Source organism: Gorilla gorilla, chromosome 3 (genome assembly GCF_029281585.2).
Source record: "Gorilla gorilla gorilla isolate KB3781 chromosome 3, NHGRI_mGorGor1-v2.1_pri, whole genome shotgun sequence".
In the NCBI taxonomy this organism is placed as follows: domain Eukaryota; kingdom Metazoa; phylum Chordata; class Mammalia; order Primates; family Hominidae; genus Gorilla; species Gorilla gorilla.
The window spans coordinates 90,258,229-90,274,358 of NC_073227.2; the positions used below are offsets into that span (position 1 = coordinate 90,258,229).

Below are 16,130 nucleotides of genomic sequence, written 5' to 3' on the forward strand. Positions count from 1 at the left end.
TGATCATGATGGTCGCATGTGGCACCCTCTGAGGAACAATGGACTGGGCTGTATAACTTATCTGAACTTTAGAAAAGAGTTTTTAATACTCAGTTCTTAGCACATCAAATTCTCCAACTGGTAGCGAGTAGGTGAATGCTTATACATGTTTGCCTATGAATTAAATTAAAATTCTGTTTTTCTCTTTCTGTCTAATATAGTTATTTCAACAAATGACCTCTATAAATATATATGAACCTCTGAAAACTCCAGGGAAGTAAATTCAAATTTCTAAACATAAGAAATCAGTTTTATGTGAGAGATATATGACCAGCACCTAGAAATGTTTGACATTAAATATGAGAATGTTTTTATCATATGATATCCAAAAGATGATTGAATTTTTTCAAATGTTTTCATTCACTTTATTACTTAAAACATTTAAAGTCAATGTAAAGGTAAAAATACAAGATAAATAATGATTTGTAGGAAAACTTTTGAAGTACAGAATGACTCCAATTTTGTTGTGCCAATTATCACTATTTACTAGAGAATGTGTAAAATTTTGATAACATGGTAAGTATTATTTTTGACATAGCATTGTTCCATCTTGGACATATATTTGTTGAAAAGTAGTAGATGGTATTCTACAGAAACATCTTTATCACTGCAATCATTTCTATGCCTGGTTTCCTCCAGCATGCTTTTCCGTTGTCTGACTCACTCAGGGCTAGACTAACACTGGGATTAGCATGTGATGGGTCCATTTGCTTTCCGGTTGCTTTGTCTTCACAATGATCTATTGTAAAATCACCTGGTTAAGTTTATTTTTAGAATTTGTAGAGACAGATTTTGGGCATTACTTTCCATCTCAATCATATGATCTCCTAATTGATGCTATTTAGAAAAACAAAAGGGAGATTTCAACGTGTTTAAATACATCAGCCATATAGAAAAGGACATCTCTTGAGACTTCACTTCAGCTTCACTGACTTCTTGACTCTCCTCTTGAGTAAAAGGTAATATGTTCAAGTACAATCTAATATTATATATTAGCATAAGCTTTTGTTTGCTAAAATCGATTGTAACCCACTTATGAACATGTATATTATCTATTTAAATCTAGTTTACTTGAATTGCATATTTGCCTAAATAATTTACATTTTTGTATATTACCTATAGAATACCATAATTTCTAATAGGACTGTTCAAATTAGCATAGATGATTCATCTAATAAATATTTCCTTTAAAAACTCACACACAAATTCATTTTATTTTATTTTATTTTACTTTCCTATTTTACTTTAAGTTCTGGGATACATGCGCAGAACATGCAGATTTGTTGCATTGGTAAACGTGTGCCATGGTGGTTTGCTGCACCTATCAACCCATCATCTAGGTTTTAAGCCCCACATGCATTAGCTATTTGCCCTGATGCTGTAATGTGTACAATTTTGTAATCGGGATCTGAAGATGACTTCCTGATCTCAATTCCTATGAATTAACACCAGCAATCATCACGCAAAGTAAATTATGTGGAATATGGCAATGTATTACATCCTCTCTGATGGTGGGACCTCAATTAACTCTTTTTATTTCCTTGTCTAGATACCCAATATCTACTTTCTTAATTATTAATTCTACATTTAACTTAAAGCAGGAGTTCAAATTTTATAAGAAGATACTGATAAATTCTCTCTTCGTAAATGTATTATTATAAAGGTTTATTTTTAAAAATTTACTTTCTTCTTAATAGGAAACTATTTTATTACTTTTTTATTGACCTTTCCATCATTTAAAACAGTTCTGTTATAATGCAAAGCATATACTGTATAAGAGTTAGTCATCTCAATCTTACTAATTTGTTTAACTCATTTTCATTCATTTGTGTTATGGCAGAAAAGAAAGAGTTTACTGTTCCAAATTTTTATTGATGTGTTACTTGGGAAATATGTTTTTCATAACCATTAATTATATATTGATTATCTATGTTCATTTATCTATCAGTTTTTGTGTTAGTAAAAGAAGACCAATTTCTTAGAACCCTTTTTTATTTTGTACTTGCAACAGAATTGACAATCATTAACAACAGTAAAATTCTCATGCCTTTTGTATCATAAAAAGAGTTGTAGTAGGATTTATATATTAGGTAATAGAAAAACTTCAAACTACATAATTTTTATAGTTAGTCCTATAGTAGAAGTTTCCATTTAAATGAGTGAAGCAAAATGAACAAATAAATAATATGGTAAATGCCATAAATCATGGGTTCTGTTTTCCATGATAAAGATGTAGGGCTGTTTAAGAGCAGGACATTTTATTATAATTAGATGAAAAATGTTACTGTAATGTTATATCACAAATGACAGGTAAGAGAGATTAGAAAAAAAATTTTAAATTACCTATTAATGGATTACTTTATAGCTGCAATTAACAGCCAAAAATGCCATGTAACTGTAAGTCTTGTGGTAATTGTGTTTTCCAATGGAAATGCTTTTATTTACATTTGTAATTTAGAAATAAGTAATCTGCTATACTTTTTTATATCTGCAAAGGAACTGGATACACTTGCATATACATAATTATAAAAGCATATCAGAGTCCCAGATGAGGCTAACTTTGTTGAATAATATTATTTGAAATGTTAAATAATCTTCACCAGTACAACTTCTCAAAGTAGCTACAAACATTTTCCCTGTAAATTCTCTTCATTTTATTTTTCGCTACCCAATATCACTAATGTTCTAATCTCAGGGTTACACCATCTGTGGATTCTCTAATAGAACTCTGGCTCATAGTCACTGACTTTATTATAAAGCCAGTCCCCATTGCTTGTCATTCTACTTTCCTAATATCTCTTTACACTGTACCTTAATTAGCATTCTTAATGTCATTATATAAGTCCCCTGTAGTGTCACAACAACCTAAGTGGTCATCTTTTCTCCAGTTTTGTCCTCCCTACGTGTTGAACTGTTTGCATTTTTAACATGCTTTCCTCTCTGTTTTATTTCTTTATAGGCTCCCAACACCACCCTTTACTCATTCCATATAATCCAACTCAAGCTTGCCTTTCTTCATTACCTTCTTACTCCCATCCTCTTGGTCTATTTAAGATGTCCATTTGTGTGTTTCTTTAGCATATTAATATTTCCAAATCAGAGCACTCACCTTTACTTATCAATTCATAAGGCCATGCCTGGGGCTCACACCTGTAATCCAAGCATTTTGAAAGGCCAAGGCAGGAAGATTCCTAGAGCCCAGGAGTTTCAGAACAGTCTGGGCAATATAGTGAGACTAAAAACATTCTCTACTGAAAAAAAAAAAGAAAGAAAAATTCGCTGGGCATGGTGGCACACACTTGTAGTTCCAGCTACAAGTGGGACTAGGGAGGCTATGGTGGGAGGATGGCTTGAGCCCAGATGGTCCAGGCTGCAGTGATCTGTGCTCATGCCCCTGCACTCCAGCCTGGAAAACAGAGCATGTCTCCCAATGCTTTGAAGCATAGTGTCATCAATAGAAGTTTGATGAATGAATGCATGAAAGAATGTGATTACTGATTTTTCATGTTTGATTTTATAGGACTCAGCCAACTATGAAGTTTTTTGTCTTTGCTTTAATCTTGGCTCTCATGATTTCCATGACTGTAAGTATATCTAGAAATTTTAAAGACTACGTTCTCAGTACTTATCCCAAGTGTCTCTCTTATTCCTTGTGTTCTGGCATATACTCATGTTGACCTCAATACAGCTTTATAAGCTTTAATATTTCCCTACAAGGAGTTTCTTTGAATTAACTTATATAAGTTCTTTAAGAACTTGGAATAGATATTCATCACATACCTACAAACACTCAAGTACAATTACTTGAATGTAAAAGTAAAAGAAAATTTAGCGAGCTTTTTAAATATGTGGGACTAAGATCTGTGAAAGTATCTTTAAATGTGAAAAGCTCTAGACCATCTGAAGTTAGAAATCTGAGGAAAGAACAAGGTGCACTTCAATGGAACCCAAGTATTAGAGGGTGTCAAAATAGGAATTTTCAAGTCATTTCTTGCACAACCTACTCTTAAAGTCAGCATACAATTATTTAATTCTTCCTAAAATAAAGCTGCCTATTTTCAACCATAAAACAAATCTCCATATTTATTAAGTGTCATGAGTTCCCAGCTCTATTGCCATTTACTACTGTGTATTAGTAGGAAAAGCACTTGACCTCTCTGGAGCTCTTTCTCCTTCTCTACTTCCACCGCCTCTTCCTCCTCCTCCTCCTCCTCCTCCTCTTTCTATGAAGTTAATAGAAAATTGGTCACAAAAGAATAATAATACTCCAAACTATCCACTAAATTCTAATGAATGTTTCGAAACTGAATTGGGTATGATATCACAGTTTATCACATGATTTTATTATAAAAGGATAGAAGTAGAAAAATAAACAAATAAGAACAGAGTAAAGCATAATGCCTGTCTCTATCAGCAAATAAAATATTTGTATGTTGGTAGCTTTTGAGCTACATGGAACATATTCATATAAAAAACAATCCAGAGTTTCATTTTTCAGTTTCCACTCTCTTATTCACCAGTGACAGACTTTTCCTGCCTTACATAAAAAAGATATATAAACCAAAATGAGTTGATATTTGAATATAGCACATTAATTATAGCTTTTACCCCTCACTCATTTTGAAGATGTCATAAAGCTAAAATAACTAATTTAGTCTGTCATCAACCAAAGAATGCCTCCATTCTGTTTAATCATAAATGTGGCTAAGTCAATATTTATACTTACTCTTGAATTATAAAATTAAAATATTAATTATTTTCTCATTTTCTTTTTTTCCAAGAGAGCTGATTCACATGAAAAGGTAAGACATTTTCATTTATGGGAAAACTTGATAAATAATCATATATTGAATTTTTAATCTTTTCTTTTTATTTCATAGAGACATCATGGGTATAGAAGAAAATTCCATGTAAGTGTTCTTCTGATAATGTGCACTCTAAATAAATTTTCCTCTCTGACTATTTATTCTCCTAGAAGAATCAATAGTTGTCTCTCAAATATATCTATATCATTAATTGCTAAAGTGCACATTGATTTCATTTATTTATGATGCAAAGGCAAAAAGTCACAAATATCTTGTGTCCTAAAATCATTTCAACGGAAACTCAATTCCACCTGAAATAACTCAATTGTCAATTATTCTCTGAGAACTTATCTTTGTCCTGTAAATAATTACATTGACCTAAAGAATAGTTGAAATCCTAATTCTATTAAGTATAACATATGCTTAATAAAGCATAGAGGCTTCTCATGTAATGTGGTAAGTTTCTACCTTCTGAATTTTTGAGGATGATACAGTGTTTAAATTAAACTGACTGTGCTAAATTAGACAGAAAATTGTATTTCTCTAACATTTTTCTCACTGTATGTACATAAAGTCTCATATTATTTTGACCTGTAATATCAATATGAATCTGGGTTCTAAAGTTCTCCTTACTAACATAGCAAGTATACATGTTAAAAAAGCACCAAGTGAAAAGATGCAGAAAAATGGATGAAGACTGTTTGTGTTAACAGCAGTGGGTATGAAAGAATGTAGGAGTTGTAAAGGAAAGTAAGATCACTAAAGGAATGACATTAAGAAGCACCACCTAAGTTGGAAACACTAACTTAATCCTTTCCATAATACTCAATAGTGAGCAAAATAGTAGCTTGGAGGTAATATTTTAAAGACGATTTGAACCCTGGTTAGAGAGGTTACCTATAATCAGTGTTTCCACCTGTGCTATTGTCACAAAAATATCAGCAAACAGTAAATACTTTACCATTTTTACCTACTTTTAAACACTTTTTGTGATAAAAAAGAAAAATGTAAAAGTTTGAAAACATTTATGTAGATAAAATACAAGGTCTTAACAACTTTAACAATCTAAGCTTTTAATGACAGTTTTTGAGAAACACTTGTACTGTCATTCTCTATTCTCTGCAATTTGCTCTCTCCTTTTGTGTGTATGCAGGAAAAGCATCATTCACATCGAGAATTTCCATTTTATGGGGACTATGGATCAAATTATCTGTATGACAATTGATATCCTTAGTAATCATGGGGCATGATTATAGAGGTAAGCTGACTCTAGTTACTTGTCTTTCTAGAAGTGTCAACATTGACAGTTTAAAAAAAAAAGCCATAAGCTAACAACCATTACAGTTTAAGAAATGTAGCATGGGTTGGCTCCTTGAAGTGTATTCATTTATCTAAATGCTTCTGAAGCTGTAGATATGTGGTGTTATTTCTGAGGTCTCTGTTCTGTGCCATTGGTCTGTATGTCTGTTTTGGTACTGGTACCATGCTGTTTTGGTAACTATAGCTTTGCAGTATAGTTTGAAGTCAGGTAGCGTGATGCCTTCAACTTTGTTCTTTTGCTTACAATTGTCTTGGGTATATGAGCTTTTCTTTGGATCCATATGAAATTTAAAGTAGTTATTTCTAATTCTGTGAAGAATGTCAATGGTCGTTTGATGGGAATAGCATTGAATCTATAAATTACTTTGGTCAGTATGGCCATTTTCATGATAATGATTTTTCTTATCCATGAGAATGGAATGTTTTTCCATTTGTTTGTGTCCTTTCTTATTTCCTTGAGCAGTGGTTTGTAGTTCTCCTTGAAGAGGGCCTTCACATCCTTTGTTAGCTGTATTTCTAGGTATTTTATTCTCTTTGTAGCAATTGTGAATGGGAGTTCATTCATGATTTGGGTCTCTGCTTGCCATCTGATATTCAACAAACCTGACAAAACAAGTAATCAGGAAAGGATCTCCTATTGAATAAATGATGCTGAGAAAACTGGGTAGCCATATGCAGAAAACCGAAACTGGACCCCTTCCTTACACCTTACACAAAAATTAACTCAAGACGGATTAAAAACTTAAATGTAATACCCCAAACCATGAAAACCTGAGAAGAAAACTTAGGTGATACCATTCAGGACAGCCGTTGGCAAAGACTTCATGTAAAAAAATGCCAAAAGCAATTGCAACAAAAGCCAAAATTGACAAATGGGATCTAATTAAACTAAAGAGCTTCTGCACAACAAAAGAAACTATCATCAGAGTGAACAGGCAACCTAGAGAATGGGAGAAAATGTTTGCAATCTACTCATCTGTCAAGCTCTAATATCCAGAATCTACAAGGAACTTAAACAAATTTACAAGACAAAAACAAACAACCCCATCTAAAAGTGGGCAAAGGACATGAACAGATAGTTCTCAGAAGAAGACATTCATGCAGCCAACAAACATGAAAAAAAGCTTATCATCACTGATCATTAGAGAAATGCAAATAAAAATCACGATGAGATACCATCTCACTACCAGTCAGAATGGTGATTATTAAAAAGTCAAGAAACAATAGATGCAGGTAATGCTGTGGAGAGGCAAGAACACTTTTACACTGTGTGTGAGAATGTAAATTAGTTCAACCATTGTGGAAGACAGTATGGTGATTCCTCAAGGATCTAGAACCGGAAATACCATTTGATGCAGCAATCCCATGACTGGGTATATACCCAAAGGAACATAAATCATTCTACTATAAAGACATATGCCTACATATGTTTATTGCAGCACTATTTACAATAGCAAAGACATGGAACCAACCCAAATGACCATTAATGATAGACTGGATAAAGAAAATGTGGTACATATACACCATGGAGTACTATGCAGCCATACAAAGGAATGAGATCCTGTCCTTTGCAGAGACATGGATGAAGCTGGAAGCCATCATCCTCAGCAAACTAACACAGGAACAGAAAGGAAACAGCACAAGGTCTCACTCATAAGTGGGAGCTGAACAGTGAGAACACATGAAGACAGGGAGGGGACAACACAAACCAGGGATGGAGGGCAGGGGGTAAGGGAAGGTAACTTAGAGGACTGATCAATAGGTGCAGCAAACCACCATGGCACACATATACCTATGTAACAAAACTGCATGTTCTGCACATGTATTCTAGAACTTAAAGTAAAATAAAAAAATAAAATGAAATAAAATAAAAATGCCTCTGAGGGAAAGCTTCTGTTCACTAGTGTTAAGATGCTGAGTTCTGGGTAGGGGAACCCCTAACATTTGTATCCTGACCCTGACAACTAGTTTCATGACCTGGAACTATTCCTAATCTTCTCCATACCTCAGTTTTCTAATCGACAAATACATATTATAATACTACTTGAGCTTTTTATAGAGTTGGAAAGACTATTGAGAGACATTATATAGAAGCCCTTGTTCTGGAAGGTGTATGGTTGTGGCCATAGGCTTCTCTGCCACTAATTCTGTACATGGATGTTATTTGAAGTTTTCTGTCCTAAAATGAAATCTTTGAAGAAGTTGCACAACCACCATCTGGGAACTCATAAAAAATTTACATTTTATGCCTAAGCAACTCTAATGAACAATTGCTATAGGAATGACTAATATAACATCAACAAGGAGATGGGAATTTTCAAGGAAATAGAAAATGGTAACAATTTCCTTTTCATAAAGTCAGTTTTATTTATCTATATTCACAGCATAAAATATTCCAAAATCTATGAGATATTAAATATTACACTTCAAAATAAAGCAATATTTTTGAGATAAAAGAGTACTGTTCTACAATTCAAAGCTGAAATAGTTCAAAAGGTGTCAAATATTTTTTAATGTATTGGGACATTTTATTCACATTGAATTCCTGCTCTTTGTGATATCAGAAAAAGCCTGATCTTGATCCTCCAGGTGTTAGATAATTGCTGATGACATTTAATCAGGGGAGGATATATTTAGAATATTATTTGGGGGAGATAGATGAAATGTGTAGGCTATATTTAAGTGGGAGAATGAAGTAAGATGATGATGGAAAACCTCAAGAAAAATTTAAATTTAATTGCAAATGCTGAATGATAATTTTTATTTATTCTGATCCCACTTAATGAGTATTTAATTGTCTACTCTATATCAAATAGTATTTTGGTCCCTGCATTATAATAAATAAAACTATCTATAAATAAATACTTTCTGCCAGCAAGAGTATAAATTTATTTATAGGAATATCCATTTTGGAGATAGAGTGTTATTTTCTTTTTCTTCACAGGTTTGACTGGCAAATTCACTTTTTACTCATTTATTCTCATTCATCGTACCGCATCACACTACCACTACTTTTTGAAGAATTATCATAAGGCAATGGAGAATAAAAGAAAGACCATGATTTAGTGAATTCTTTGTTTCATGATACTTCCCTTCCTAATTATCATTTGATTAGATACTTGCAATTTAAACTGTTAAGCTGTTTTCACTGCTGTTTCTGAGTAATAGAAATTCATTCCTCTCCAAAAGCAATAAATTTCAAGCACATTATTATGTGTATGCTCTTTATTTCTCTTTTTTATATTTACATATATAAAGATTTCTTTCTTCACTTCGTTTTCCCAGTTTGAGTAGCACTGACTATAGTACTTTATACCACAGCTCTTTTGAAATGATTATTTTTAATTTAGCATGTTATATTCACTTTGTGTTACAAATATATGGTCCTCAATCACATCTAGATTACTAGACCTACTGATACGAACATTTGATTTGTTTCTGGTGTCCTTTGCCACAGCACATTTCTTAGCCTTGTACATTCCCACATTTCTTATCTCAGGCCCTACAGTCCAGAAGATGACCCCCATGTCACTCCACAGCAGTAGGCAGGCACTCAGAACACAAACCATCTAATGCTCTCTATCAGTTTGTCAATATAGCCATTGAACAAAAATTTATTGAGTGATACCAGCTTTCAGATACTGTTCTAGAGGCTGCAGTCACAGAAAAAGAGTCAGAGCCCTGTTGTCAGAGCTTTTACATTGCAATTGGGAGATGCAGACAAAAAGTAAACAAATAACACATGACTTAGGCAATAATAAGTGTGCTAAGGAAGTGTAAAGCAGGACTAGGATATAGAGGCAGCCTCAAATAGGATAGTCAAAGATAACCTCTCTGGTGTAGGCGACCTTTTAGAAAAGATATAATTTAAATATGGGAGTAAGCATGAAGAAAGACATTTTCAAGCAGAAGAAATAACAAGTACAAATCCATTGTGAATTTTTGGTTACATATGAGGTGTAGAGTAGTTTCTCCACTCTTGTGTAAAATGATGGCAATTTCATAGGAGTGGCATTGAATCTGTATATTGTTTGGGACAGTGTAGCCATTTTAATAATATTGATTCTTCTAATCCATGAGCATGGAATGTTTTCCATTTGTTTGTGTCTTTTGTGATTTCTTTCAACAATGTTTTGTAGTTCTCCCTGTAGAAATCTTTCATCTCCTTGGTTAGATGTATTTACAGGTTTTTATTTTGTGTGTGTGTGGCTATTGTAAATGAGATTGTGTTCTTGATTTGGCACCTTGCATATGATTCATGAATAGAAATGCTACTGATCTGTGTCCATTAGTTTTGTTTCCTGAAACTGTACTGAAGTGGTTTATCAGTTCCAGGAGTCTTTTGGTGGAGCTTTTAGGGTTTTGTAGGTATTGAATCAAATTTCCATGAAGAGAGAGAATTTGACTTCCACTTTTCCTAGTTTTTTATTACTATATCTTGTTGATAGCTCTTTCTATTTCTTTCAATATTATGTTGAATAGGAGTGGTGTGATTGGACATCCTTGTCTTGCTCCAGTTCTCAAGGTGAATGCTTCTAGTTTTTGCCCATTCAGCATGATGATGGCTGTGGGTTTGTCACAGCTAGTTCTTTTTATTTCAAGATATGTTCCTTCGATGTCTAGATCGTTAAGGGTTTTTATCATGAAGGAACATTGAGTTTTATCAAAAGCTCTTTCTGCACCTGTTAAGATTATATGGTTTTTGCTTTTACTTCTGTTTATGTGGCAAATCACATTTATTGATTTATGTATGGTGAACCAATCTTGCATCTCTGGAATGAAGCCTGCTTGACAATGGTGAATTAACTTTTCAATGTGCTGTTGGTATCGGTTTGCTAGTATTTTGGTGAGGATTTTGCATCTATATGCATCGAGTATATTGGCCTATAGTTTTCTTGTGTGTGGGGGGGTGTGTGTTTGTGTGTGTGTGTGTGTGTGTGTGTGTGTCTTTGCCAGGTTTTGCTATTGCAGTGATTCTGGCTTAACAGATGAGTTAGGAAGGAATCTCTCCTCCTCAGTTTTTTGGAAAAGCTTTAGTATAATTAATACCAGCTCTCAGTATGTCTGGTAGAATTAAGCTGTGAATCCATGTGGTCTGGGGCTTTTTTTTTTTTTGATTGGTAGGTTTTGAATTACTGACTCAATAATTAAACTCAATATTTGTCTGTTCCAGGTATCCATTTCTTCCTGGTTCAATCTTGAGTGATTGTCTATTTCTAGGAACTTATTCATTTCTGCTTGGTTTACTAGTTGTGTGCATAGAGGTGTTCATAATTGTCTCTAAGGATCTTTGCAATTCTGTGGACTCAGTTGTAAAGTCACCTTTGTCATTTCTGTTGGTTCTTATTTGAATCTTGTCTTTTATTTTTTCTTATTAATCTAGCTGGCAGTCTATTGATCTCATTTATCATTTGAAAAAACTAACTTTTGGTTTCATTGATTTCTTGTATGGCTTCTGGTTCCGAGTTCCATTTACTGCATTTACTTCTTATCCTAATGCTTTTTATTTGCTTGCTTCTTGTTGTTGTTGTTTGAGACAGAGTTTCACTCTTGTCACACAGGCTGGAGTGCAATGGCATGATCTTGGCTCACTGCAACCTCCACCTCCCGGGTTCAGGCGATTCTCCTGCCTCAGCCTCCTGTGTGGCTGGGATTACAGGTGCCCACCACCACACCTGGCTAATTTTTGTTTTTTGTTTTGTTTTGTTTTTTTGGTGGAAACAGGGTTTCACCGTGTTGGCCGGGCTGGTCTCGAACTCCTGACCTCAGGTGATCTGCCCACCTCGGCCTTCCAAAGTGCTGGGATTACAGGCATTAGCCACTGTGCCCAGCCGTATCCTGATGTTTTATTAAGAATCTGTAAGACTCATGAGGGTCAGCAAAGTCCTTCATGATGAGTCTTCTCAAACAGTTGTATGATTCTGCAGGAGTAATGTCACCTTGAGTGCCCACGTAAAACGAACCCTCTTAACCCCAGCATTTACCATGACTGGATAATAGGGATATTCAGTGGGTGAATATGCCAGCTATCATAAAGCCAGTCCCACATGGCTTGCATATGAAGTATATCAGCTGCTTCATCTTGGTGCTGCACTTTTGGCATTTTATAGGGAGAGTTGGGCAGTCCCCTTCTTAGGAAAAACAGACCTTACAGTGGTGTTTATCCAGTCCACTAGGCTGGTCATTCTTTCTGGAATGACCTCCTGTGCATATGGATCACATATACTCATCAACAATTCTTTAATAGTGAGCTGTGGAGCCTGAATTAACCCAAACATACTTTTTCATTCCGTAGCATTTAAAATTAAGGATACTGTCCTTAAAGTAGTTATTTTTATGATCCATTATCAGAAAGATTTCTCATGAAGGAGATGATACCAATTTACAAAATGCAATTATACCCTCTGGATTTTGTACTTACTTGATTTTGCCTTTCTCCCACATTGACTATCCTTTTAGTAACCACAGGTCTCAGAGGTAACTTTTTGTTGCTCTGGGTTAATAGTTTTCTTTAGGGTAGCTTTGAGGTTAGTGGCCTGAGCTGAGACATTCCCGTATCTGAGCTTGGTCTAGCCTGAAGACCCAACCCAGCACGCTTTTACTTTCATTTTAGCTATTTATAGATAACAATAAGCAAGTGATCGAATATTTTGCGTTTTTCTTATTACTTTGCATTTCCTCATGCACTGGGTGAACTAATTCCCTGAGAGTATGGGTATGATACAGCTCTAAATTCCACTGGTAACTTTTATCTTCAGTAACTGAATGCAGCCCAGCTGCAGCTCCTGAAGATGGGCAACCACACGGCCACCCAAGAGTCAAGGTTTCTCATTCCACATCTTTTCATTTTCTCTTAATCCATTTATTTTTTTCTGTATAATTTTTCCTTCATTTAAAAATGACTCCTAAATAGTCTTTAAACAAGAAAAAAATACACTTTTCTTTAGCAAAAAAAATACATCTTTGTGTTTTATAAACTTCATCAGACACACCTTTCACTCTCCTACTGTTTTAACTCTTAGTAACCCAATTCCCAGTGAAAAAACACGGTTTAACAAACCATGGTTTGACAAACCATGACTTTAAGATTTTAAATTACTGGAGAGAATTTTAAGATTAAATTTACCAAAGTAATCTTACCAAAGATTACCCAAGTCATGTGAAATAAAAGGTATCTGAGTTAGCCTCTATTAGCCTGCTAAGCACTGACTTTTCTTTAAGCCAATAGATTAGAGCTTTTTCAAATAATTTGGTAGTGAAACATCACTTCCACGTGACACATACAAATATATAAATGTAATAGACATACAAAGGCCAGTCCAAAAGATTTTTCATTTGGCTGTTTTGAAAAAATTCTCTCACTTACTTTAGATTATTAATAAAGAGATGTTATAGGAGCCAACAAAAGGTGAAGGAGAGTTATCTACCATCTCAGGCCTTTTCAAAACAGAGAAAGCATCAAACTTCTGGGATAGCAGTCTGAAGAATTGCAAAAAGAAACGTTTCTTGAACAACCAGCCTTATTATTTTAGAAGAAAAAATTCAAAATATAAGATTATTACTAATATAAAGTTGAATTTCTATTAACATTTTTCTTCTTACCAAAAGTATCTTTTTATATCTATAACTTTCCTTACATTTCTCTTATTTTCTGGTTCCTTTTACTTCATTTTATATACCTCTAAATAACCTTTGAATTAGACAAAAAATATTTACCTCTTAATAAAAAAACACTGTTTAAAATATTTTTCTGTATTTTTAAAATTGGAAATTACCCAGACATTTAATTAATGTCTATTTTTTAATATAATCTTAGATTCTAAATTATATGACAAGTTCAGCATAGTGGATTGACCTGTCTTGATAGTGGGTGGGACTCCACAGTGTTTCACCACTGAGTCACTTCCGCCCTCTTACATGCCTTGGTTTCTCTCTTCAGAGGTCTCCTACCACCAAGAAGGTTCAAAACATGGAGTGACCAGCTCCCATATACATTTCCTTAATGAGTCTTTTTAAACTGAAGTTGTTGGGGGTTCCCCGCAGGGCTGCTGCACATCACAGGAGGTCAACCCTCCAGATACTCTCACTTGGCTTCTGGTCACCCAGGGGCACCTTTCGGCTGGAAGGAGCAAAATGCCCTTTCTCTTCGGAACTGAGAAAACTCAGCCTCTCATTTATCTAGGAAAACAACAGTTCAGTTCCTCACACGAATATGCAGACAAGACAATTGTGCTAATTTGGGAGAAAAAGCAATGGAGAAGACCCTTTAGAATGTACCTCTGTGAACTGGAAACCAAACAGGTTGCCCAAAAGGAGGTTATTCTCCTTGTCTTTAAAAAAAGGCAATGGAAAAGATCCTTTAGAATGCACCTCTGTAGGAGAATCTCTTGAACCCGGGAGGCGGAGGTTGCGGTGAGCCGAGATCGCGCCGTTGCACTCCAGCCTGGGCAAACAGAGCGAAACTCCGTCTAAAAAAAAAAAAAAAAATGCACCTCTCAAATAGAATTAGGATCCTAAACAACTTCCTAGCACGAAAAAAAAATGCAGCTCAGAATAAATCAAGGACCCTCAACCAAAGGGACGTTCAGGGCTCAGGAGGACTTGCCAGTTTCACTAGAGGAGATGCTCAAAGTCAGGGAGGCTTTCAATGGGCCCCTGCTTGTACCCTAGCTCCAAGTTTGGGCAACTCCTTCAGGGTCCTGAGTCTTCTCTGAGGCCCCACATGCTCAGGCAACAAATTATTGTTCACAAAAATAATCAAACTGTAAAACATTTGAAGAGATTTATTCTGAGTCAAAAATGAGTGACCAATGGCCTTTGACACAGACCATAGGAGATCCTGAGAACACGTCCCCAAGGCAGTCAGGGTACAGCTTAGTTTTATACATTTTAGGGAGACATGAGACATTGATCAACTACATGTAAGCTATGTTATACATTGGTTTTGTCCAGAAAGGTGGGACAACTGGAAGCAGGGGCTTCCAAGTCATAGATAGATTCAACAATTGTCTGATTGCCAATTGAGTCAGAAAGTTAGGTTATTGTCTAAAGACTTAGGAAAGACTGGGTTAAGATAAGGGGATGTGGACACCAAGGTTCTATCATGCAGGTGAAGCTTCCATGTAGCAGGCTTTGGAGAAAATAGACTGTAAATGTTTCTTATCAGACTTAAAGAGTCTGTTCTATCAGTAATTCCAACAGGGACGAGAGTATAAAGAGGCATGTTTAACCCTCTGCTTCCCATCATGGCCTCAACTAGTTTTTCAGGTTAGCTGTGGAATGTTCTTGCTGAGAGGAGTCCATTCAGATGGTCAGGGGCCTTACAATTTTAGTTTTGGTTTACACCTGTAGGTATTAACACACTCAAGGTTGTTTTACAGTTGATTTAAGTCCTGTGTTGTTTTCTTAGTTTTTCTCTATTATTTTTGACATTTTTATTCCTATATTTTCAATTTTCTTCCTTACAATTTTAGTTTTGGTTTATATCTGTAGGTATTAACACACTCAAGGTTGTTTTACAGTTCATTGAAATCCTGTGCTGTGTTTTTAGTTTTTCTCTATTATTTTTGATAGTTTTATTCTTATATTTTCAATTTCCTTAACTTTTTTCTTTATTATCTGGCATGCTGTTAATTATGTACTTTTTATGTCAGATATTGTATTTTTAAATATACTCATGCTCCCTCTATTTTAACATAGACAATATAGTTACAACACATATTTGTATTATTGTTTACTAATTCTATCATTTGTATCACTTCTAGGACTATTTATATTGATTGATTATTTTTCTTCACTGCAAGTCATGTTTTCTTTCTTTGTTACATGCCTGGTAATTCTTTATTGGCTGACAGACCTTGTGATTAGCTTGTTTGAGCCCTGAATTTTTTTATTCCTTTAAATATCGTTGAGCTATGTTCTAGGTCATAGTAAAGTTGCTTTTAAACAATTTTCACTTTAGATACT

The 16,130-nt window shown here is 34.7% G+C and overlaps 1 protein-coding gene across 2 annotated transcripts; it reads left to right on the forward strand.

Annotated features, from left to right (window-relative positions):
• The first annotated feature begins 940 nt into the window (after positions 1-940).
• Positions 941-9,377, forward strand: HTN1 (histatin 1). 2 transcript variants are annotated; one of them, XM_004038766.5, is made up of 6 exons: positions 941-998; positions 3,560-3,623; positions 4,821-4,841; positions 4,920-4,949; positions 5,998-6,102; positions 9,109-9,377. In XM_004038766.5, the coding sequence occupies exons 2-5, from the start codon at positions 3,573-3,575 to the stop codon at positions 6,067-6,069; spliced, it is 174 nt and encodes a 57-aa protein (XP_004038814.1). In that variant the 5' UTR covers positions 941-998; positions 3,560-3,572; the 3' UTR covers positions 6,070-6,102; positions 9,109-9,377. The 2 variants fall into 2 exon arrangements, with proteins under 2 accessions (XP_004038814.1, XP_063561193.1); XM_063705123.1 differs by lacking the exon at positions 4,821-4,841.
• The last annotated feature ends 6,753 nt before the right edge of the window (positions 9,378-16,130 follow it).

Coding starts and splice junctions, on each gene's coding strand:
- HTN1 (XM_004038766.5), top strand. CDS start 3,573: ATGAAGTTTTTTGTCTTTGCTTTAATCTTGGCTCTCATGATTTCCATG. Junction 3,624..4,820: donor CTCTCATGATTTCCATGACT/GTAAGTATATCT, acceptor TTTTTTTCCAAG/AGAGCTGATTCACATGAAAA. Junction 4,950..5,997: donor GGTATAGAAGAAAATTCCAT/GTAAGTGTTCTT, acceptor GTGTGTATGCAG/GAAAAGCATCATTCACATCG.